The sequence below is a fragment of the Olea europaea genome, chromosome 8, assembly GCF_002742605.1.
Source record: "Olea europaea var. sylvestris chromosome 8, O_europaea_v1, whole genome shotgun sequence".
In the NCBI taxonomy this organism is placed as follows: domain Eukaryota; kingdom Viridiplantae; phylum Streptophyta; class Magnoliopsida; order Lamiales; family Oleaceae; genus Olea; species Olea europaea.
In genome coordinates, this window is record NC_036244.1 from 3,067,494 (window position 1) to 3,090,892 (window position 23,399).

General features: G+C 33.4%; 2 protein-coding genes across 2 annotated transcripts; both read left to right on the forward strand.

The window, feature by feature from the left end:
• Positions 1-661: 661 nt before the first annotated feature.
• LOC111398526 (thaumatin-like protein) lies at positions 662-1,641 on the forward strand. The gene has a single exon (XM_023025468.1). The coding sequence runs from the start codon at positions 720-722 to the stop codon at positions 1,425-1,427; it is 708 nt and encodes a 235-aa protein (XP_022881236.1). The 5' UTR covers positions 662-719; the 3' UTR covers positions 1,428-1,641.
• A 20,467-nt stretch (positions 1,642-22,108) lies between these two features.
• Positions 22,109-22,961, forward strand: LOC111398527 (thaumatin-like protein). Its single transcript, XM_023025469.1, has one exon. The coding sequence runs from the start codon at positions 22,117-22,119 to the stop codon at positions 22,798-22,800; it is 684 nt and encodes a 227-aa protein (XP_022881237.1). The 5' UTR covers positions 22,109-22,116; the 3' UTR covers positions 22,801-22,961.
• Positions 22,962-23,399: the final 438 nt, after the last annotated feature.

Genomic DNA, 23,399 nt, shown 5'->3' on the forward strand with positions numbered 1-23,399 from the left:
GACTTGAGGGTAAAAAAAGGAAAGAGAGGGATAGGGTTTCTCTCGCTCTCCTACTCGTTGCCCTCTTGTTTTGCCGTCCAATGCAGAAAAAAGTTAGCACTGTTTTACTAGAAACGAGCTCGAGCCTCGAGTTTCAGCTCGCGAGCTGGCTGGACTCGTTGACATTTCTAAATTTATATATCAAAATGCACTAGAGACAAGTTCGATTATGAGGATTAGATAGGAGAAAGTGTTGAAAGAAAAAAATTACACAATTCACTATTTTTAGCATTATACATGAATTTTACACGTTGGATAAAATATTGAATAATGACATTTGGCCCCAATAAGGTTATAACCTCGATCTAATAACCTATCATTTAATGTCACATTAACGTCATATAAACTATAGTTAAATAGCATTACTCCACATTATTCAATAGAATTTACTTGCTCCACGCCATTTTCCAAGTTGAGTAAATCTATTTTTTGAGATAAATGTGTAGGCCATGCAAAACTTGATATTTCCATGTCGTGGAAATTAAACATCCCGACAAATGGGTCCTTACGTTTTGAAAATGTAGTAGAGATTTGTTGACCAAGACTTGTACCAATTTTGAATGGTTCAAACGCAATCATTAATTATTGCCGTAGGACTGATTTCGAACAAATTTATCATTTTTTCTGCAAGCTAACCCAACCTGTTCGTCTCTTATACAATATAGCTAGTACCCCTAAATATGGGCTCCTTCAAATCAATCTCCATTTCAATTTTTTGTCTTGCTTCCCTTTTCTTCCGCTATTCTGGTGCAACTACATTTGAAATCATTAACAATTGTCCCTTCACAGTCTGGGCCGCCGCTACGCGCGGTGGTGGCATGCAGCTTGACAATGGCCAAGCTTGGGCCATCTTCCCTGGTGCAGGCTCTAAACAGGGCCGAATTTGGGCTCGAACAGGTTGCATCTTTGACAGTTCCGGCAGTGGTAGGTGTCAAACAGGAGACTGCAATGGGCTACTCCAGTGTCAAGCTCAAACCTATGGTGAACCACCCAACACCCTAGCTGAATTCGCCATCAACCAATTCAACAACTTGGACTACTTCGATATATCCCTTGTTGATGGATTTAATGTGCCAATGGAATTTAGTCCCATCTCCGGTGGGTGCTCCCGTGGAATTCGTTGCACTGCTGACATCAATGGCCAGTGTCCGAGTGCGTTGAAGGCACCAGGCGGCTGTGACAATCCATGCACGGTATTCAAGACCAACCAATACTGTTGCACCTCTGCAGGTAGCTGTGGCCCGACAACCTATTCTAAGTTTTTTAAGGACATGTGCCCCGATGCATATAGTAACCCTCTAGGTGATCAGACTAGCACATTTACTTGTCCCACAGGAACTAATTATCGAGTGGTCTTTTGTCCTCAGAGAAATGAAATCCCTATATAAGAATTCAACGTGGTTGCCATCAAGTGCAAATGCTGTATGATCTCTCTCTTCCATTAGAAGTAACATCTTTCGCGTTTGAAAAGGAATAACAATTTAGTCATCATCTAATATTTCGTGCTGAATTGGGAAAGACTTTCCATTCAAAACAGTCTGTCAATTTTCTTAAATCTTTGATTTGAATATTTCTAATGAATTACAATCGATTCTTGAACTATGTTAGTATGTTTTATAGGTATTTTGGATTCATCAGAGTTCACTGATTCCTCAAGGAAAACGAAAATTTTAGGCTACCTTTAATCACGGCTTAATGGAATGGAATTTTGTGTTATCACTTGAAAATATGAAATTTCCTTCTTCACTAGTAATTTAATTTCTAATTGGCTAATGCCACATCAACATTGGACTCGGTCATATATTAATTATCACCAAACCCTTAAAAATATTTTCCAACTGTAGTTGAACTTTTAAAGTTCTATGACTTACAATTGAACTTTCCTAAATGTTTCTTGATTACCTTTAAATTTTAAAAGTTCTCTAAGTTGTCACTATACTCATTAAAATATTACTACCGGACACTCTAGTTTTAAAAGTAAATGAACTTGATTAACTTAAAAGAGCGTTATTTCATCTATTGTTCTCACTACTATGTCATGTACTCAATTAAATTTCAAAATGATGAGTGACAAGTAACAGGGATAATATTTAGGTAAGTTTAGTGGTAACTAGGGGAACTTTTTCAGTTCAATGAAAACTGAAATTTTTTTATAAAAGTTTATTGACTACTTGGAAAAAATTAAATTTTAAAATTCAATGACAATTGAAAAATGTTTGAGAAAAATCAATAGCTATCTGATATTTAACTCACATTAGACTATACGAAAGGTCAGGCACAGAGCTAGCACCCGGTGAGGCACGTGCTGGCTCCATCGGAAGCTTCGCCGGGTAGAAAATTGTGGATTTGCAGAGCCGGCCGGAGAAGAAGATGACAGAGGAAAGAGACGACCCTTTTCCTTTTCTTTTTTTTCGGTTTTGGGCTCAAGCCTGAAGTAATTGTTGCTGGGATTAAGCTGTTGGGAATAAACAAGAAGGAAGAAACTGCATGATAAACTAAGAAGAAGAAGCTGCGTGAAGAAGAAAATGAGAAGGAAGCATTGTTTTCATGAAATGGAATAGTTTTCTAGGTTTATAACATTACTGGGCCTAACTATTTCATATGTAGATTGCGACTTTTTTGGGCCCATTTAATTTTTATGTAATGAAATGATTGTTAAAAAATAATTAAAAAAATCAAAATACTTAAAAGACTCTTAAACTTAATATTAATTTTTCAAAAATTTTATATCTATATAGTAATTTATATTTTAAATAGCATTTATTCAAATTAAATTTTATTTATTTAATTAATTTAATTTTCGGGTCAACCATGATTTAAATTCAATTTGACCTTTCCCTCTTATTTTGCGAATCAATGTCTGGTCCGATTTTCAAAACATTGATATTTATAGAGGAAAAAAGACTACAAAAAGTACAATAGTCATAATAATTAGGATTATAGGAATACAATGATCATTCATTAATTAGTATTTAACTTACAACAATCCCCTTTAAATAACTCATTACACAATAATTAGTATTTAATGTTTTGTAGCTTCTGCTGTCGATTGCCGACTGCAAGCCGAGTCCGAGTGCCGTGAGTCTGGTGATTGGTGATTCTTTCTCCCTCTTTATTTATTTTTGTTTAATTTTGTTGGCTACTTAACTTGTTGATGTTAAGTAATGACTAATCAATGTTAATTATGTTATGATTATTGTTTCGAGAATTTATGTTTGCGAATTATGATTTATTATAAGTAATTTATGTTTTAATGAGGAATGATTATTATTTCAGGAATTTATGTTTATGAAATTAATGCCACGAATTGTGATTTATTATAAGTAATTTATGTTTTTACGAGGAATGATTTATACTTTGGGAATTTATGTTTACGAATTTATGTTTGCGAATTGTGATTTATTATAAGTAATTTATGTTTTAACGAGGAATGATTATTAATTTGAGAATTTATATTTACGAATTGTGATTTATGATAAGTAATTTATATTTTAATGAGGAATAATTATTGAATAACTTTTGAACTATTACGATCGTTGATTGTCGACGGTCAACAGTCAACTTCCGCCCTAGCTGGACTTTGATCCTGAATTCGCCCTTGTATATATTGTCCTTTTGATTTATAGAGAAATGGAACCAAACTCGCAAGTATTAATCTTAAGGAAAATGCTAATGGTACATAATTTACTTTACAGAAGAGTGTCCATCATCTCACATGAGGGTGGACCCCACATGAATAAGATATTCGAGTAGAGCTCCCCATGTGAGAGAGGTACATAAGGATGACAATAAAACCCGCCTCGAATGGGGCAAAAAAAAAAAACCCGCCCCAAACAGGTTGGCGGGGCCGAGTGGGGTATGATGGGGGCGCAGGGCAGGATCCCCCACCCGAACTCGCCCCGTTGTCATCACTAGGAGGACACCCTTATGTACATATAATCATGTACCAATAGCATCTCTCTAATCTTAATGACACTCCTACGAATGTACTCGAAATCTTCCACAAATTAAAATAATAACCTCTTTCTTGATATCATGTTGAAATGTCGTCTATAGAATAAATCTATTTCCACTCTAAGATCGGTATCGTCAATAATTAGGTAGCCATGAATTAATCTATTCAAAGCTTGAGACGTCTTCTCCTTTCTCCCTCCTTTAAAAACATGTCTCATAATTTTTCATTCAAACCGTATAGTATATTTACAGGAGTTCTCTTTCACTTAAAATAAAAGACTCTAAGGAAACAAGACTTAACAAAGTTATCTTCAGGAAAGTATGTGAGATTATATTTCTCTATTTTTGTTTACGAAAGATACTCTTAAAAATTTTTGAATTGTTGGAGGACTCAGTAAGGACAAAAGTCCTATAAATGAGTCAATTGGAATGTGGTAATTTCATAGAATGACTTTTAAAGGAAAATTACATAAATGAGCCATTCTAGGCTTTTAAAAAAAAAAAAAATGTGTAATTTTAACATATTGCAAAATTACAAAATACAGAAGTTAGTTTTTAGAAAACTCGTTGATCACTATTGTAGGAAAGAATAAATTGTTACTGTGTCAAGTATAATTTAATATCGGACTTTTTGAAGACTCGAAAAGACTCTTAAAAACTTAAAATCTTCCCTACAAACTCAGCTGTCATTTATATTCTACTCATATTTAGATGTTACAAACTCATAGCTACTGCTATCTCTGATTGTAACTTTTTGATATAATACGTAACTCTTATCAATAAGTTAACAATTAATTACATGGAAGATACATTTTCAGTTTGAGTTAAGTTGATTGAAATTTTAAATCATCTCTTGATCAAATATTGACATTCTACTTTATTTCTTATATTTTCATGCAGGTATCAGGTATGGAAGCAATTAATATATTTATATGTTGGCAAATTTAATTTTCTAGTTAGATGATATTATATTGCTTGTAATGAACTAGTTTGATATTTTACATTGGTTTACATTACTGCAATTTTACTATGACTTGCACCAATTAAATATTACATTGAATGTGATTGATCATATAAAATGTATAGGAATAAATGTGTTGTACTTGACGATTATGTGAAATCTATGAATAAAAAATTTAGTTTTATCAAGAGTGTTTATAATTTAAACACCTTCCAAACAAATGCGAAATTAATTCACTGTAATATTACATTGATGGTAATGTTGCATCATACTTAACTTTCAATGTCTCCAAATCAGCCACAATTTCTTTGAACATAATTTGATAATCATCCAATGACAAACTTTGGGAAATTTGGTGAGAATATAAGTGATGCTTCAACTGTAACTTTTTTATCAAGTTCTTTGTCATAAAAAGCTGCTCCAATTTCAGTTACGGCGCAACAGCACTTTTCTCTTTCAGAACATCATAAAAAATTGATTTGATAGATATAGATGAATTTGTAATTCGAATTTCGATCCCTTTGTTGCTTTTCCTCCTATATTCAGGTTGAATGCATCTTATTAAAGCCTAACAAGGCTTCCACCAAAATCCATCTGCTTGAGAACCGCTTGTATCTTCGCCTGTTGTATAATAAATCTGATATTGTGATCCAATAATAAAATATCATATTTCATCATTGCCATGTGGAATAATCAACTTGTTCTAATGATATCTGTTGTTATGAATTGATCGCAGGATAATGATAATAGTGAAATAAACAAAACAAAAATAAAAACATCAAAATTTATGTGAAAACCCAAACTGGGAAAAAATCACAAGCGGAGGAGGAGAATTTCACTTTAATCAAGTGTTTAGTACAGGATCCCAATACTCTCTATTAAGATTTAAAATTTTAATGATGTTGTATGAATTTAAATAATCCCTAAAATTCGAGCTGTAGATTAATAAAAGTCCAAAAAATGTGTTAAAATGCAAAACGGGCTTGTACCAGATAAATACACCGCTCAAGTGTTAGGTGAACGGCAAGTCTCCGTTGAAATTTTGACGTCGTCACTCAAGGGCCAAGCTAGAGGCCAACTAGCGAATTACGACAACTTTTCTCCTCAGTCCATAATTTGATCTCTTTATGATCACTTCAACCAAAGTTCAATACCCATTAGAATTTGAGTCAAATGACAACAACTATGAATGTGGGAATTTCACAGAATGACTTTAGACTTGAGGGAAAATTACATAAATGAGCCATTCTATTAGGCTTGTATAACAAATATATGTAACTATGATATATTGCAAAATTACAAAATATAGAAGTTAGTGTTTAGAAAACTCATTGATCACTATTGTTGGAAAGAATGAATTGTTATCATATCAAGTATAATTTAATACCGGACTTTTTGAAGACTCGAAAACACTATTAAAAAAACTTAAAATCTTCCCTAAAAACTCGTTGTCTTTTATATTCTACTCATATTCAGATTTTACGAATTCAAAACTGTCGCTATCCCCGAATTATAATTTTCTGATATAATAACTCTTATTTTCAAGTTGACAATTAATTACATGGAAGATATATTTTTAATTAAAGTTTGAAATTTTAAATCATTTCTCGATCAAATATTGACATGCTACTTTATTTCTTATTTTTTCATGCAGGTATCTGGTATGGGTGCAATTAATATTTTTATAAGTTGATAAATTATATTTTCTAGTTAGGTGACATTATATTGCTTGTAGTAACTGGTTTGATATTTTTATGTTGGTTTACATTATTGCAATTTTACAATAACTTCCGTTAATTAAATATTACATTGAATTTGATTGATCATAACATGGAAGTAATTTTCGAATCATCTTAGTGTTAGTTACATTTGCTGGATACTATATTGAGCTACGTTAGAGTAATTTTCCAATACCTTCAACTTATAATTTCCACATTTAAAGACAACTCAACCTTGTTTGGGGTGTTTATATACTTGTAAATTTGAAACGTATAGGAATAAATGGTAAATAAGTGTGTTGGACTTGTGAATCCTATGAAATTTGTGGATAAAAAGCAAGTTTTATCATGAGTGCTTATAATTTAGGAAAAATTGTAGTCGAGGTACCAAACATTTCGTTTATTAGTATACTTGACCCAAACCTTTCATTTGTGCTACTGGAGGTATCAAACCTTCAAAAAATTTGCGCCTAAGGTCCAAATTGACAGAAACCGTTAGTTTGACTATTAGTTGACCAGAAAATTGACATTGATTATAATCTTGACTCATTTTAAAAGGATATAATGGTAACTTTACATTTTTCAATAAAAAAATACAATTATAATTGATAATTAAATAAAAACAAAAACCAAATACAAATACCACCCCTACCATTATCTTCTTCTCCAACCCCCTTAACCCCCATTGCCGCGCCATCCGCCCCATGCCGACGCCACCATTCCTTCCACCACCAATCCCTAGCCAGTTCCAACGCCACCCATTCCATGTCGGCGACACTGCTCCTTCCACCACCACTCCCCAACTTCGACAAATGCTAATTGCAAAAATTCTTAAACCTGGACACACATCAATTTTCAATTAACATACACCCTAGCTCATTGGGGGACAAAACAAACACTTCCCCATATCTAAATTGGAACAAAAATTCTGCACTATTCGCCTCTCTACTATAAGTTCTGCGCTATTCGTCTCTATTTTGAAGCTAATTCCAAGATTTTGTAAACGTCTATCTTGGGCTAGTATTATTTAATTTGCAGGACCATTAGCAATATAAGGTAGAAAATGACTTTATGCGTTTGAGTTCGGGTAAAATTGAGTTAGGTTTAGCGGGTTTCTAAGGCAGTGAAGGGGAGACACTGTTAGTTTTGAGAGCTTTATTTGGAGGATTTGAAGGCTACCAATTTCCCTAAATTTGCTTTGAATTGGAACAAATGAGGATTGCTAACAATGTCGTCAATTGTAGAAATGGTGATGGACAGGGTGGCGTTGGGCGGTCAGGTTGTGGGTCGGGAAGTGAGTGGTTCTTGGTTTTTGATTTTGGGGTGGGTGTTTGTAGGGTGAAGTGGAGGAGATAGAGTGTATTTCTTTTATTTTAGTTTTTTTATATGAAAAATGTAAAGTTACACATTTGCCCATTTAAAAATCAATCAACAAGTGGTCAGGTCTTTGATTTTTGGTCAATAACAGTCAAACTAACGGTTTCTGTCAATTTGGACTCCGAGTGCGAATTTTTTGAAGGTTTGGCATCTCTAGTGGTACAAACGAAAGGTTTGGATCAAGTCTACTAATAAATGAAAGATTTGACACTTTGGCTGCAATTTTCCCTATAATTTAAGCACCTTCCAAACAAATGCAAAATTAAGTTCACTGTAATATTATATTGATGTTATTGTTGAATTAAATTTGAATCAGTGCGTTAGGTTAGCAGATACCTTTTTCATCTCGAAATTGTGATTTCTGATTTATGTAATTTATATTGGTTTCTTATTTCTGATATCTACAATGTAAAATGTGGTATCGATCAAAATATTTATTGTGAAGTGAAAGAAAATACAAGTCCAAAAGTTAATTACTTGTCATAATATGTTGGTTAGATAAAAGACTATATTTCTTGATATACTTTTGATTTGCATGCTCAATTTAAGTTTATTAGTTATATCCTTATTATTAATTTTGTGACATGCAGGAAATTGATTATTTTTGGAATGGCTAAATTATTGATCGAAGAAGAAAAATTCGATATCAATCGATTATTTTGTAACATTTTAATAAGTTATTTTTGGTGTAGTGACATTGCTATCAACTTTTTGAGTAAGCTGATTGTTCGTTAAAAGTGCATGCCGCAAATGCATGAGTCGTGTTCAAGTAATAAAATGGACCTTTAAAATTTGGGTTGTCGATCCCTCGAGAAATATATACTTTCAATTACACAACTTTAATTAATTTAATTCTAACAAAAAAAAAAGAGAGACACACAATAAATTTACGATTTTGGAATATAACTAAAAAGCTACAAGATAAGAAAATATAGAAATCTTGGAAATTTCGAAGGAAAACGTTGTTGAGATTTATGGTTTCATTTAATCGTCACCTAATTAATTTCTCTACTAGCCAATTAACAAATTACTCATTTACGATGTTAGACCCGATCTTCCAATTTTAGTTAATTATCTCTCTCAAGCAAAATTAATCCTAAATAATTGGTTTAACCTTCTGTATCTCTATATGGATTAAAATCAAACAATCGCATTAAATCTTTGTGAAAATAACTCAATGAATCACTTAGGAATAGTAGTATATCTCTATCCCCACACAAACTTAAGGTTACTACTATTTGATCTAAAATGCACAATCTTCTCTCGAATGACGTACAAATCACTAAACATAATCATTCATTGGTCACATAAATGAAAATACAACAATAACAAAAGTAAAAACACATAAAGATATGCATTTTAACATTAAAGGGCAAATATTAAAATTAATTAAGGTAACGTTAAACTAATACCACAAATCTCAACACAATAAATTAGCCCATATTATATAAATGATAAGAAGAATATTTTACAAGAAAAAACAAGAGTGAAGATAAAACCCTTTTGAATTTGGATTCTTGATGGCTTGATTTTCATTTTTCCCTACTGTTTCTCTCCCAAATGTATCCTCTATGTGCTCTTGGTTGTTCCTCAAAATCCAAGAAAAATGAAAGAGAAAAAGAAAGAAAAAGAAGAGAAAAGAAAAATGAAGAAGAATAGATTAAAAAAATTTAAAAAAAAAAATAGTGAAAATGGTGTTTAAAAGTTGTAAAAACCGTCTCAACCAAATTGCAAGAAGAAGACCCGAAGAAATTAAAATGTGCGAAAAGATTCTTCTTTTCAAACTAAGGCGCTCACCTTAGACCTTTGGTTGCTCTCAGTTACTCAAATTTGGGGCTAATCGTGCAACTTAGCTGTAGGCTTAGACGCATGCCTTATCCTTATTTTTCCTTCCTTCAGTTTGGTTTCCAAAGAATTGCACGATTGGTCCTTCAACTTTGATTCATCCAATTGGGTCCTCAAATTTTAACTTTCATTTCAATTTTGCCCTCCATAAATTGCATCCAAGGTCCTTCAACTTTCTGCACTTGTTCATTTTGGTCCCCCGACTTCACATTTTTGCACAGTTTTAGTCATGTTCTCTTTATTTTACCTTGTTCTCATTCCATTGGTGAATTTTGGCCTACAAAAGCAAATTTACCTAATTGTGAGTAGAATTCTATTCATTTCATCAATAATAAACATATTTAGACATTAAATAATTGTGTGAAAAAACACATATAATTGATGATGTTCTTAGTAACTACTTAGATAAAACTCTATTTTGACATTTTGTATTGAATCCCACACAGTACTTTTATTTATATAAACTATGGAATATATGATTCTATATGGGTTGAAATATATATAAATTTGTTATTTAATTATTACAGGTTTGTAGGTAATCAAATAAATAAACAATCTTAAAAATAAAATTATATATATATGAAAGCTGTAACAAGTTAAATAACGGCATTTTTTACAATATGCAAATATACCTTTAAAATGAGACTTAATTTTATGGTGTGTGTAAAAGGTTAGTTAAAGGCGCACTTTTCATTTTATTATTATTATTATTTTTTTTTTAAGACATGCTTTGTATCCGTAAAAGGAGGTGAGTATAGCATGCCATAGAAAGTAAATTAACGGCGTTCATTTCATTTTCTTATGGCTTGCATTGGATGCTGTAAAAATGCCAATGTTTACGGTGTGATTTTATACGGCATTCTCACGTACGTCGTAAATGACTTTTTATGGTTTGCAATGTACGTCGTAAAAAGTAAACTCTATTGTAGGGATATTACATGCATGTTAAAAAAATGAAGAACTCTATCGTAGTGATATTACATGCATGTTAAAAAATGAAGAATTTACCGTAATTATTACAAAAATGTAAAATGTAATCTGATAACAACATGCTCAAGAAAATTAGCAAGCACCATTTTCAAGAGAATTCATGTTAAAAAAATGAAGAATTTACCGTAATTATTACAAAAATGTAAAATGTAATCTGATAACAACATGCTCAAGAAAATTAGCAAGCACCATTTTCAAGAGAATTTCACATGTTGCACTAGACACACGTGAATTTCATTTTAAATGAAAGCATTTAAAAAAAAAAAAATTTTGAATTCTACGAAAGTGTATAAAAGACTACTAGAAACTTCCATTAATTCCATACAAATATTTAAGGGCCCACTTGATTTGTATTTCATCTTTGAATTTTGAGTTCATTTTCGTTCTCTGTTTTGAGAGCCTTTTTTAAGATTGTTAAAATCGTGTTTGATTTGTCATTTTGAAAAATCTTTTCTCAAGACAGAAATTTAGAAAACACGTTTTGTTTGAAATTCTAAAAAATTATTTTACAACATTTTATGCCATGGAATTCGATTATTCCGAAAAAATAAAACAATTTTATGTTAATATCATCAAGTAATGTATAATTTTGAAGTTGGTGAATCTTACAATTTTTTCTCGTTATAAAGTAAAATAAAAACAAATAATAAATTGAGTTCAAAATATAGGAAATAAAAATAAAAATTAATGATGTGGAATAAGAATATTTTTATCTATATTAATTTAAATATATTTTTAAAATTTTTTATGTAAATAATTATAAAGAGCTTGAACTATTTTTTTCTTATAATTTTTATTTTTCTAGAATTTTTCAAAACTTTGTTTTATAGATTTTTTATTTTTTAGAATTTTTTTAGTATTTTTTACTTTCTAGAATTTCAGATTTTTATTTTTCAAAATTTTTAATCTTTTTTTTTTAATTTATTGATTTTATTTTTTAATTTTTTGAATTATACATATTTGTATATTATATTTATTTGAAGGCTTATTAGCACAAAATTTCTCTGCGTTTAGCCTTGCAAATCATTTATATGTTTTAGTTTTTTGCATTTTCATCCTTAATTCCACGTTTCAATATGAAAAACGTCATTTTCGTCAATTCTTATTCAATTTCTCAACTAAAAAACGTAAAATGACAAATCTACTTTCCTATTTAAATACAAAATAATAATAATACTAATAATAATAATAATAATAATAATAATAATAATAATAATAATACTCCAATTTTTTTCAAAAAAAGTACAAATAAATCCCAAATAAATTAAATTTATTGAAAAGAAAATAAAATCTTCTTCTTCTATTCCTCTCCCCTTCTCCAGATAAATAAATTTGATTTTAATGTAGGTAAATATTAGATAATCAAGTCAAACCGAAGGTCTGTGTATTCACAGTTTCCTTAAATCGAATTCACCGCCTCACCGGAGTGCAATAGGTTCTGATCAGTGTTCGATTCCCAGGATATATTCGGTTGTTGGTTCACGCTACACTACATTAACCGCCTGCGAACTAGCTGTGATATATTCTATCTCACAAAGAAATTATAAGCACAAAGAAGAACTTGAAAGTGAGAAAAAGAATATTGTTGCTTAAAGGAAGAAGTTTGTATTTCACTTGTAATTTTCCAACCTAGAGAGACTCCTATTTATACCAATGGAGGAAAAGCTAGCTCATTAATCAAGGAGTTAAACCATTCATTGATAAAAGAGTTAAAAACATGAAGGGACTTGAGTTACTTGAGTTACAACATATGAAGAGACTTCTATTCAATATTTTTCATTCAATTCTAACAATCCCCCACATGAATGAAAAATGGAAATTAAGACTCAAGAGGAAAGAGAGAATAAAACGAATCAATCCTGCATAGGATATGTAGCATTTAGCTTTGAACCTTCCCTTGTGAAACCTATCGAGAATTAATAGCAAACCAATGGATCTGATGCCTTGAACTACAACTAGCTCTCGAGTTAGCCATTTGGTTAGCGGATCCGCAATATTATCATTTGACTTCATGTAGTCCAGAGTGATAATACCTTGTGAGAGTAGTTGTCGAATGGTATTGTGTCGTCTTCGAATATGGCGAGACTTACCATTATACATATTGCTCTATACCCTGCCAATTGTTGATTGATTATCGTAATAAACACAAATTGCAAGCACAGGCTTTGACCTTCTTGGAATATCCTCAACAAACTGGCGAAGCCACTCTGCTTCTTCAGTTGTTTTGTCCAAAGTGATGAACTTTGATTCCATTGTAGATCTTGCGATGCAAGTTTGTTTGGACGATTTCCAAGAGACAGCTGCACCACCAAGTGTGAAGATATATCCACTAGTCGACTTGGTATCTGACATATCTGATATCCAATTTGTATCAGTATACCCTTTGATTACTGTAGGGTATCTAGAATAGTGCAGTCCAAAATCACGAGTGTGCCTTAAATAATGTAGCACCCTAAAAATAGCTTTCCAGTGGACAGCACCTGGGTTATTCGTGTAGTGACTCAATCTGCTATCTGAGTATGCTATATCCAGTCTTGTACAAGTCATTAAATACATTAAACTCCCAATTATCCAAGAATATTCTAACTGTGATACACCATCACCAGTGTTCTTGGATAAGTGGAGACTCAAATCCACTGGAGTCCTGACCACAGTGGTATTTGACTTGTTGAACTTGTCTAGTATCTTATCGATGTAATGAGATTGAGATAACACAAGTCCATTTGGTGTTCGAGTAATTTTTACTCCAAAAATGACATCCGCGAGACCCATATCTTTCATGTCAAACTTCGAGTTTAACATATTCTTAGTAGCTTTGATAATCTTGTCAGAGCTACCGACAATGAGCATGTCGTCGACGTATAGACATAGTATGACATATCCATCATTTGTGTCCTTGACATATACACACTTGTCACACTCGTTGATTCTAAAACCACTAGAAAGCATAGCATTATCAAACTTCTCATGCCATTGCTTCGGTGCTTACTTCAAACCATACAGCGATTTAACCAGTCTACAAACTTTCCTTTCTTGACCTAGAGCTGTAAACCCCTCTAGTTGCTCCATGTAGATTTCTTCATTTAAATCTCCATTTAGAAAAGCTGTTTTTACATCTATCTGATGTATTTCCAGATTTCGCAAGGCCGCAATAGCAATTATCATCCGGATAGAAGTTATTCTCGACATAGGAGAATAAGTATCAAAGTAATCTAAACCTTTCTTTTGCTTATAACCTTTGATTACTAGCCGAGCTTTATATCAATGGAGCCGTCCTCTTTCATCTTCTTCTTGAAGATCCACTTGTAGCCCAAAGGCTTACATCCCGGTGGAAGATCTATTAACTCCCAGGTATGATTCTGTAGAATGGAATTGATTTCACTTTTGATGGCTTCTTTCCACAAATGATCATCTGGAGAAGATATAGCTTCTTTATAGCTTTGAGGATCATTCTTCATCAAATATGTGAGAAAATCAGGGCCAAACGTCTTAGAAGTTTTGGTCCTTTTACTCCGTCTAAGCTCATCCTCACCTTTTTCAACTGGATCTTTACTGCTGCCAGAAGCAGAAGATTCCATTGTCCGTTTAATAAGAGTTAATTGTTTAGGAGACTTACAAGGAAATATATTCTCAAAGAATTGTGTATTCCTAGACTCTATAATCGTGTTCGGATGAATATCAGGTATATTCGAATAATGCACAAGGAACCTATATGCACTACTATTTTGTGCATAACAAATGAACACACAATCAACTATCTTAGGTCCAATCTTGACCTTCTTAGGAGGAGTCACCACAACTTTAGCAAGACACCCCCACATTCGTAAGTATTCGCGATGGTGTCCAAATGGGCTCAAATTTGATCGATTCATCGAAAAAAAAATCGCGCCGAGGTCAATTTCGTCATTTTTCGCGACGGTGTTGGAATCGTCTCAAATTTGACTGATTGAAGGGAAACAAAAATCGCGCTGGGGGCAATTTCGTCATTTTTCGCGACGGTGTCGGAATCGACTAAAATTTGACAGATTAATCGGAAACAAAAATCGCGCCGGGGGCAATTTCATCATTTTCGCAACGGTGTCGGAATCGGCTAAAATTTGACTGATTGATGGGAAACAAAAATCGCGCCGGGGGCGATTTCGTCATTTTTCGCGACGGTGTCCAAATGGGCTAAAATTTGACCGATTCATCGAAAAAAAAATCGCGCCGAGGTCAATTTCGTCATTTTTCGCCACGGTGTTGGAATCGTCTAAAATTTGACTGATTGAAGGGAAACAAAAATCGCGCCGGGGGCAATTTCGTCATTTTTCGCGACGGTGTCGGAATCGACTATAACTTCTCCCCACATGTTCTGTGGTAATCCAAAACTAATCAACATAGCATTCATCATTTCCTTTAAAGTTCTATTCGTACGCTCAGCAATTCCGTTCTCTGAGGTGAATAAGGTGCAGTAGTTTGGTGAATTATTCTATGTTTAGCACAAAATTCACCAAACGGTGATTCATATTCACCACCACGATCACTCCGTAGCACCTTTATTCTCTTACTAAGTTGATTTTCAACTTCATTCTTATAAAGAATGAATTTATCGATAGCTTCGTCTTTGCTTTTAAGAAAGTACACATAACAATATCTCGTGCTATCGTCGACAAAAGTGATAAAATACTTATTATCGCCTCATGTTTGGACAGATTTCAAGTCACATACATCACTGTGGACTAGTCCCAATGGCTCGATACTTCTTTCAATACTATGAAACGAAGACCTAGTAAGTTTAGATTCAACGCATGTTTCACATTTATGATTTGAATCAATTTGAAACCTAGGCAAGTAATTTAGTTTGCTTAGTCTACGTAAAACATTGTAATTTACGTGACCTAATCTACCATGCCAAAGATTAGGAGACTCAAGCAAGTAAACAGAAGGAGTTTTCTCATTACTCATAACAGTTGGACTTATAGCAATTACATTCAATTTAAACAGGCCATCACTCATATAGCCTTTCCCAACATAAACTCCTATTTTGGTAATCACCAGCTTATCTGCCTCAAAGACCATGCGGAATCCGTTCTTGCTCAGAAGAGACCCAGAGACCAGATTCTTGTGAATCTCTGGCACGTACAATACATTAGTAAGAGTAAGCTCTTTGCCAGATGTCATCTTCAGGATCACCTTGCCTTTATCAAACACTTCAGAAGTTGCAAAGTTTCCCATGAACAACTTTTCACCATTTGTAACTGGTACAAAAATAGTAAACATGCTCCTGTTGGAGCAGACATGGCAAGTGGCCCCAGTGTCTAGCCACCACTCCTTTGGGTTAGACCCCACCAGGTTAACCTCACTAATCACCGTCGTGAGGTTTAGCTCGGACATATCATCTGAGAGATGATCTCTCTCATTTCCAACCATATTAGCCTGAGGACGTTGCTTATTATCCCTCCGAGGCTGACGACAGTCTGCTGATCGATGCCCAACTTTGTCACAATCAAAGCACTTTCCATTGAACTGGAACTTAGGTTTCTTTCCTATTCCACCTGCAGGCTTCAACTGAGACCCTTTCGTAGCCTGTTTTTTATCTTTTCAATTTCCGTTACCCTGTTTGGCTTTAAAGGAGCGAACTTTCTTAGTACCAGAACTTTGGCCGTACTCCAATATATTAGCCTTCTCAGAGTAAGAATTCTCTGACTTACGTTCAGCCCGTTTGTTATCCTCCTCAATGCGCAACTTGATAATTAAATCCTCAAAAGACATCTCTTTCCTCTTATGCTGTAACTAACTTTTGAAAGCTTTCCACTGAGGAGGTAGCTTGTGAGCAGCAGTAGCCACCTGTAGAGATTCTGACATGGTCAGACCCTCAGCATGCATTTCTTGCAAAAGCACTTGATACTCCTGCACTTGGCTCACCACTGAACGTGAATCAACCATTTTGAAGTCCATACACCGACTGGCTAAGAATTTTTTAGATCCAGCATCCTCGGTCTTGTATTTCGTTTCTAAAGACTCCCAGAGTTCCTTAGCAGACTTCTATACCACATATACGTGATACAGAAAATTATGTAGGCCATCCAAGACATAGTTGCGGCACAAAAAATCAGCACTTTTCCAAGCGTCCCAAGCTGCACGCCTATGCACATCAGTGTTGTTTTCAGCCACGATAGGGGCATCCTCAGTGAGGAAACGTGCAAGGCCCAACGTAGTGAGATAGAAAACCATCTTATTCTACCATGTCTTAAAATCAGTACCAGCAAACTTATCCGATCGAATTGCATGATTCACCGAAAATGGTGCCGAAAACGATGGCAAAGGTGCTGAAGTTGCAGCCCTAGGTACTGGAAAAGATATTGTGCCAAATTCGATTGCCGAGGCTGCAGCCGAAGGCAAAGTTAGGTTCACTCCAACATGAGGAATCTCGCCTCCAATTATCCCGTCAATGGGAGAAATGTCAGTCGTAGTCTCCATAGGGTTAACAATGGTTATTGCAGGATTTGGTACACCAGTACCAACAATGTTGCTTTCGTTGTTCACATCGTTATTTCCATGTGACGCCATTGAACCGGAATAAGCAACAAATAATTTAAAATAGTTATAAGTTTGTAAAGTTGTATATAAATTCGAGATAAAGTTATCTGTTCAGAAAATAAAATTGCAGAGTTGAAGAACAGATTATTTGTCAAATTATTAACAACTTAACAATCATTTAAAATGAATTAGAAATCATACAAAAACCATGAACTGGAAAAATTGACAAAAACTAATGAACAAAATTTGATTTATTAAAGCCAATTCGATTTAAGCTTGTAGGTAAATATTAGAGAATCAAATCAAACCGAAAGCCTGTGTATTTACAGTTTTCTTAAATCGAATTCATCGCCTCATCGGAGTGCAAGAGGTTTCGATCGGTGTTCGATTCCCAGGATAGAATCGGTTGTCGGTTCACGCTGCACTACGTTAACCGCCTGCGAACTAGTTGTGATATACTCTATCTCACAAAGAAATTATAAGNCTTATTAAAATGCACAGAATGTGACTTGTGGAAAAATTTGTGAATGTGACTCGTGGAAAAAATTGTTGGGATTTGTGGAAATCCCTAATCATAGATGGTTCAAATCAAAATGGAAAAAAGAAATCCACTAAAGTAATGGAAGAAACTACAGTTAATTTGAAATTTTCTCCGAAAAAGTTGAGAAATTATTTGAATATGTTAATTGATTGGTACTTAAATTTTATTTTGCAACATAATATATAATTTTATCTTTTAAAATAAGGTAAAAGGTTCATTTCCAAATTAACAATTTTCAACTATTGAAATCTATATCAAATAGTTTTGAAATAGTTTAGATTTGGCTCAAAACAGACATGCTTACAGTTTCACATCGACTCAAACCAATAGTTTCTAAGGTATGAATTCAATTCAATTTTGCAATTAGACATGTTGCTATATATTTTTCATTATGAGGGGGAAAAAGTATCATGTCAATTCGTGTGTGTGGAAATTTGACATAAATGTGTCGGCCATTTAAAACTTGAAGGATTATTCTTGTTGTACATTGGTGTGTATATAAGGGTGTCCATAATGAACACTCGGCGCCTCCCTATTGGAGGGGGCGCCGGTGGACCAGGCGCACCCTCCAATAGGGGGACACCGGGCGTCCATTATGGACACCCTTATGTACACGTCAGTGTACGTGTAGCAAAGTCCATATAACTACTTCATCTATTGCTTAATTTTATAAATTTATTTTTATTAAAGTAAAGAATTTTTATTGTTTTTTATTGCCTTTTGTAATAATATTATTAATCTAATACGAATATTTGAAAAGTAATCAAACCTTATATTCCTAGCTTGACGAAAAGTCAGGTCATATATATTGTCCCTTTTTAAGCTTTTATTTATTTATTTATATAAGTATGAATGAATATTTTATCATCGTTATGGTTCAAATTTATTTTAAAAAATTGTTTCTTATTTCGATAATAGTCTATCTCTCGGTTATAAGATAACATTTAATGTTACTTTTAAGTTTGAGATTGCATCACGAGGTCAACACATGAAGCTATTAGTGACCCGGTCTTTACCGCTATATGGATGGTTACTACCATGTTGAGCATTACGACGCCAACTATTTTGCTCGCTTGTATATTGAGCATTACGACGCCAATTACCATGTTGTAAGCTGTTCAAGTTTTACAGCTTTTACAAAGTAAGCTGCAGGTATCAACACTCACGAGGCAAGTGTTGACACCCATGATAGATTTTCAATACTTTTAAACATACTGGGAATTTGATATCGACTTCAGGAGCCCGACTCGACTCCAACATCTAAATTATGTATTTATAATACTACGGTGTCTACACCAATGGAGTATTGACACCTGACCAAACGTATTCCAAATCTACTCATCTCAAGAATTTTGATCTCAACACTCAAGCTCTTAGTATCGAAACCCATGTTCAAAACAGATTTTAAACATATTTTTCATAAGTTCATGTCTATCCTTATTGAGATGCGAGTTAGTGATATAATAATTACAATAATAACATTGCAATTTTGAACATACTATAATTTGGGCATCAAATATTTATAATAATTGGGAGAATTGGAAACTTTCAAATTTTTATCAATTAACAACCAAGGTTACAATCCTAATTCTAGTTTTAAATGAAAAATAATTGTTGACGCAATTGTTCCATCACTATCCGTCGGTCTGACGTTATCATTTGTTGATACCATTATGTTAACTCATTGCCTGGCATGCAATCTAGATGTCACGAAAATACCCTTCTCTATTGAGGAATGTGGCTATAATTTGATACCAAATCGACACAACAGATTTAAACGAAATATGATTACCACTTCAAAATGATCGTACAATTTAATCAAATCTTTACATAAAACTGAATCAACACATCTTCACTCGTACATGTCATAACCAAATTTGATTCTTCCATCAAATTTCTCTCTCGATATATATATACTCCAACACTTCAAACAACTTGACTCTCTGATACTATAGTTTGGAACTAAGACCAGTATCAGATAAAAAAGGTATAAACGATGGAGAAAATTTCACAAATTTTCAAAGCTTTTTACTGTGTAAAATATTTGTACAATCATATAGAATTTCATTCACCCAAATCCCTCTCTCAAATATCACTGAGAAATAATATCCTAAATTTCATCGCACACACCAATTTCTTCTTTCTTTACAACCCACATAGAGAACCGAGAAAAACTACAATGTTAAACTTGCAATTTTATCTCTCCAAAACCCACAAGTCACAAACATAAAAGAAAAGAAAAAAAACATCAATTGATAATCAATGCCTGACCAAATTTTTCTCTAATTTTTCCATGCAATTCGGCATCATGCACGATCGCATTCTGTCCAATATCTCCTTTCTAAATTTTGTAATTCTTTCTAAAATAGATGCTTATTAATTTGCATGTTTTGAAAAAAAAAAAATTCTGACAAATAATGAATATATAGTATGAGTTATGCTACAATGACAAAGGAGTTTGACAAAATTGGATGACAAAGTTGGATCTACACCAATCGTTTCAAAAATAGATTTTTAAATCATCTGAAATCAGTAATCTGGATTCGGTCAACACACTCTGTGAAGCCACTTTTATAACTCAACTTTGTTGAAGTAGAATTATTAATATAGAATATATCGTAAGTGTCGTGAAACGTGCAACGATCATATTACATCCCTGGAAAATAATACCATGCGCATTCATTTAGTGCTAAAGCTTGACCTAAAAATGTTGGCCATTTAAAATCTAATTAATATTCCTATTTGTGGAAAAGAAATAGCAATTTCTTGACAAAGGCTTCCACCATTTTGGAATAGTATCATTACAAAATTATTCCATATATGATAGTGGCGGAGTCAAGAATTACTCAATTAAGTTTAATGGAGCACAAATTAATTATAGAAAAACTTTTGAGACAAATAAATACACAATAACATTAGAAATGTTATAAAAGTGAAGAAAAGAGAAGAGAACAGAGAGAAATCAATAAACTTGTGTGTATTTTATTATGAACTAAAGTCCTGTATTTATAAGACAGAATCAGGGATACAACAGTAATTATTTCTAGGACTGCAAGGGTATAATTATCATTTATCTCTAAACCCTAATAAACTTTGATTGTTCTCTTAGGGTTTTCGTACTTTAAAAATGCAACAGAAGACATCATTTAAAACTTTATCAAATACATCTTTTATCAATATAGACAACCAAGCTATTATTCATCCGTTGATCCCATTACAGAAAAATTCTCAATTAAAAAATTTTCTCAACAACTTCCTACATGTCAAACAAAGTAAATTTACTATAAAAATAACTACATAAGTTCTATCAAATTACAGTCCTCAAATTCTAATTAAACAACCTAAAACATGTCCATATCAAATTCAAAATCAAATCAAATAGGCCTAAATTAAGTCTAACACTCAAATTAAACAAATCAATAAAAATTAAAACACAACAAAGCAAGTTCTAACAAAGTAATAAAATAAACTAAGCCCTAGTTGGTTTAGTTAAAAATTATATTTTTACATTTTAGTAAATTTTGATTAAAAAAATTGATTAACTATATGGTTGAAAAGTTGATAAAAATTGTGAATCCTATAAAATGTGTGATTTAAATTAATTGTTGACTTTGACTTACACTTTTATCAACCTTTTTAACCAAATCAAATCAGAGCTAAAATTCTAAATTAAATGCCTATTTGATATATATTATTTTATTTTATAGTTTGCTACATGATCATTTTCAATCACATTCACACAATAAAATACTCTATGCGTATATCAAAAGCTTTTTCCTACTTTTTAACTACACCTTCTCTTAAAAATCACGATTCAAAACACTTTTCTACAATAATAATTGTCAAACAGGCTCTAAATGGATCGAGAAAGGGAAAGCTATTATACCCAAAGTTGAGTGGGCGCCAAGGACTCCACCAGCCCCATTCCACTCCGCCATTTATATGAAACACGTGTGTTACTTGTAAGTTAGTTTTACAGACCGATAAACAATCATAAATTTGCACTTATTTTGATAATAGCAGAGTGGTGTCATTTTTATTTGTTACCTGACCAAGACTTCAACGAGTTCATTAATTAATTTCCACCAAATTTGTCATTTTTCTACATCCTCACCCTATATATACCTAAGCAACTTCTTCTCTTAATGAATATAATGTCCTTCATTCTAAATATGGGCTCCTTCATATCAATCTCCATTTTCGTTTTCGTTCTCTCTATTGCTGCTCTTTTCTTCCACTGCACAAATGCAGCCACGTTCGATATCCGCAACAATTGTCCATTCACAGTCTGGGCCGCTGCCGTACCCGGTGGTGGCAGACAGCTCGGTAGTGGCCAAACTTGGACAATCAACGTTGCCGCGGGCACTACAGCTGCTCGAATTTGGGCTCGAACAGGTTGCAGATTCGACGGCTCCGGCCGTGGTCGTTGTCAAACAGGGGACTGCAATGGCCTACTCCAGTGTCAAGGCTACGGTGCACCACCTAACACCCTAGCCGAATACGCCCTCAACCAGTACAATAACTTGGACTTCTTCGATATATCTCTTGTAGACGGGTTCAACGTGCCAATGCAATTTAGTCCCACCTCCGGTGGGTGCTCCCGCGGAATCCGCTGCGCTAATGACATCAATGGCCAATGTCCGACTCAGTTGAGGGCACCCGGCGGCTGTCACAACCCATGCACGGTGTTCAGGACCGATCAATATTGTTGCAACTCAGGACGTTGTGGGCCTACAAACTTTTCTAGATTTTTTAAGGACAGGTGCCCTAATGCATATAGTTACCCTAAAGATGATCAGACCAGCAAATTTACTTGTCCAGGAGGAACCAACTATCTAGTGACCTTTTGCCCTTGAAGGCTTGGAGCAGCAGCATTTCATTGTAATAAAATAATCTGAGTTGCTCTATGGAAGACTCGACTTGGCTTGAATAATGTGCAAATGCTGTATGATTTTCATATAAATATAAAATAAATTTCTGTGAATAAAAACTTGTATCCCTGTCTTTTCTATATTAAGAGATATCTTTCAGTTTGTTGGAAGAAGGAATTAAAATTTATTCTCGTAAAGGCCTCGAAAGTAGGGACGGATCCAGAATTGGATCCAAGACTGAACTACAAAATTTCAAATCAGGTTACTATGCGGGAAAAAAAATTTACACATAAAAAACTGATTTTTTTAACAATTAATATTAACCACATTTTTCAGGGATCCCACAACTTTTTAACCACACATTTCAAAAACTTCCATCACAATTTACTAAAAAATCTAATTTTAATCCCCACCAAACATCCTCTAATTCAAGTTAAAGTCAACAATTAATTTCAACCTTACATTTTATAGAATTCACAAATTTTCAATCACACATTTCAATTTTTTTTTTTTTTTTAAAAACCTATTTAATATGTGAGACTATTTTTGTCATATTTCGAAGGGGCAAAAATAATTTTCAAATT

Excerpts from the sequence above, each read along its gene's own strand:
- LOC111398527 (XM_023025469.1), top strand. The coding sequence starts at position 22,117 with ATGGGCTCCTTCATATCAATCTCCATTTTCGTTTTCGTTCTCTCTATT.
- LOC111398526 (XM_023025468.1), top strand. The coding sequence starts at position 720 with ATGGGCTCCTTCAAATCAATCTCCATTTCAATTTTTTGTCTTGCTTCC.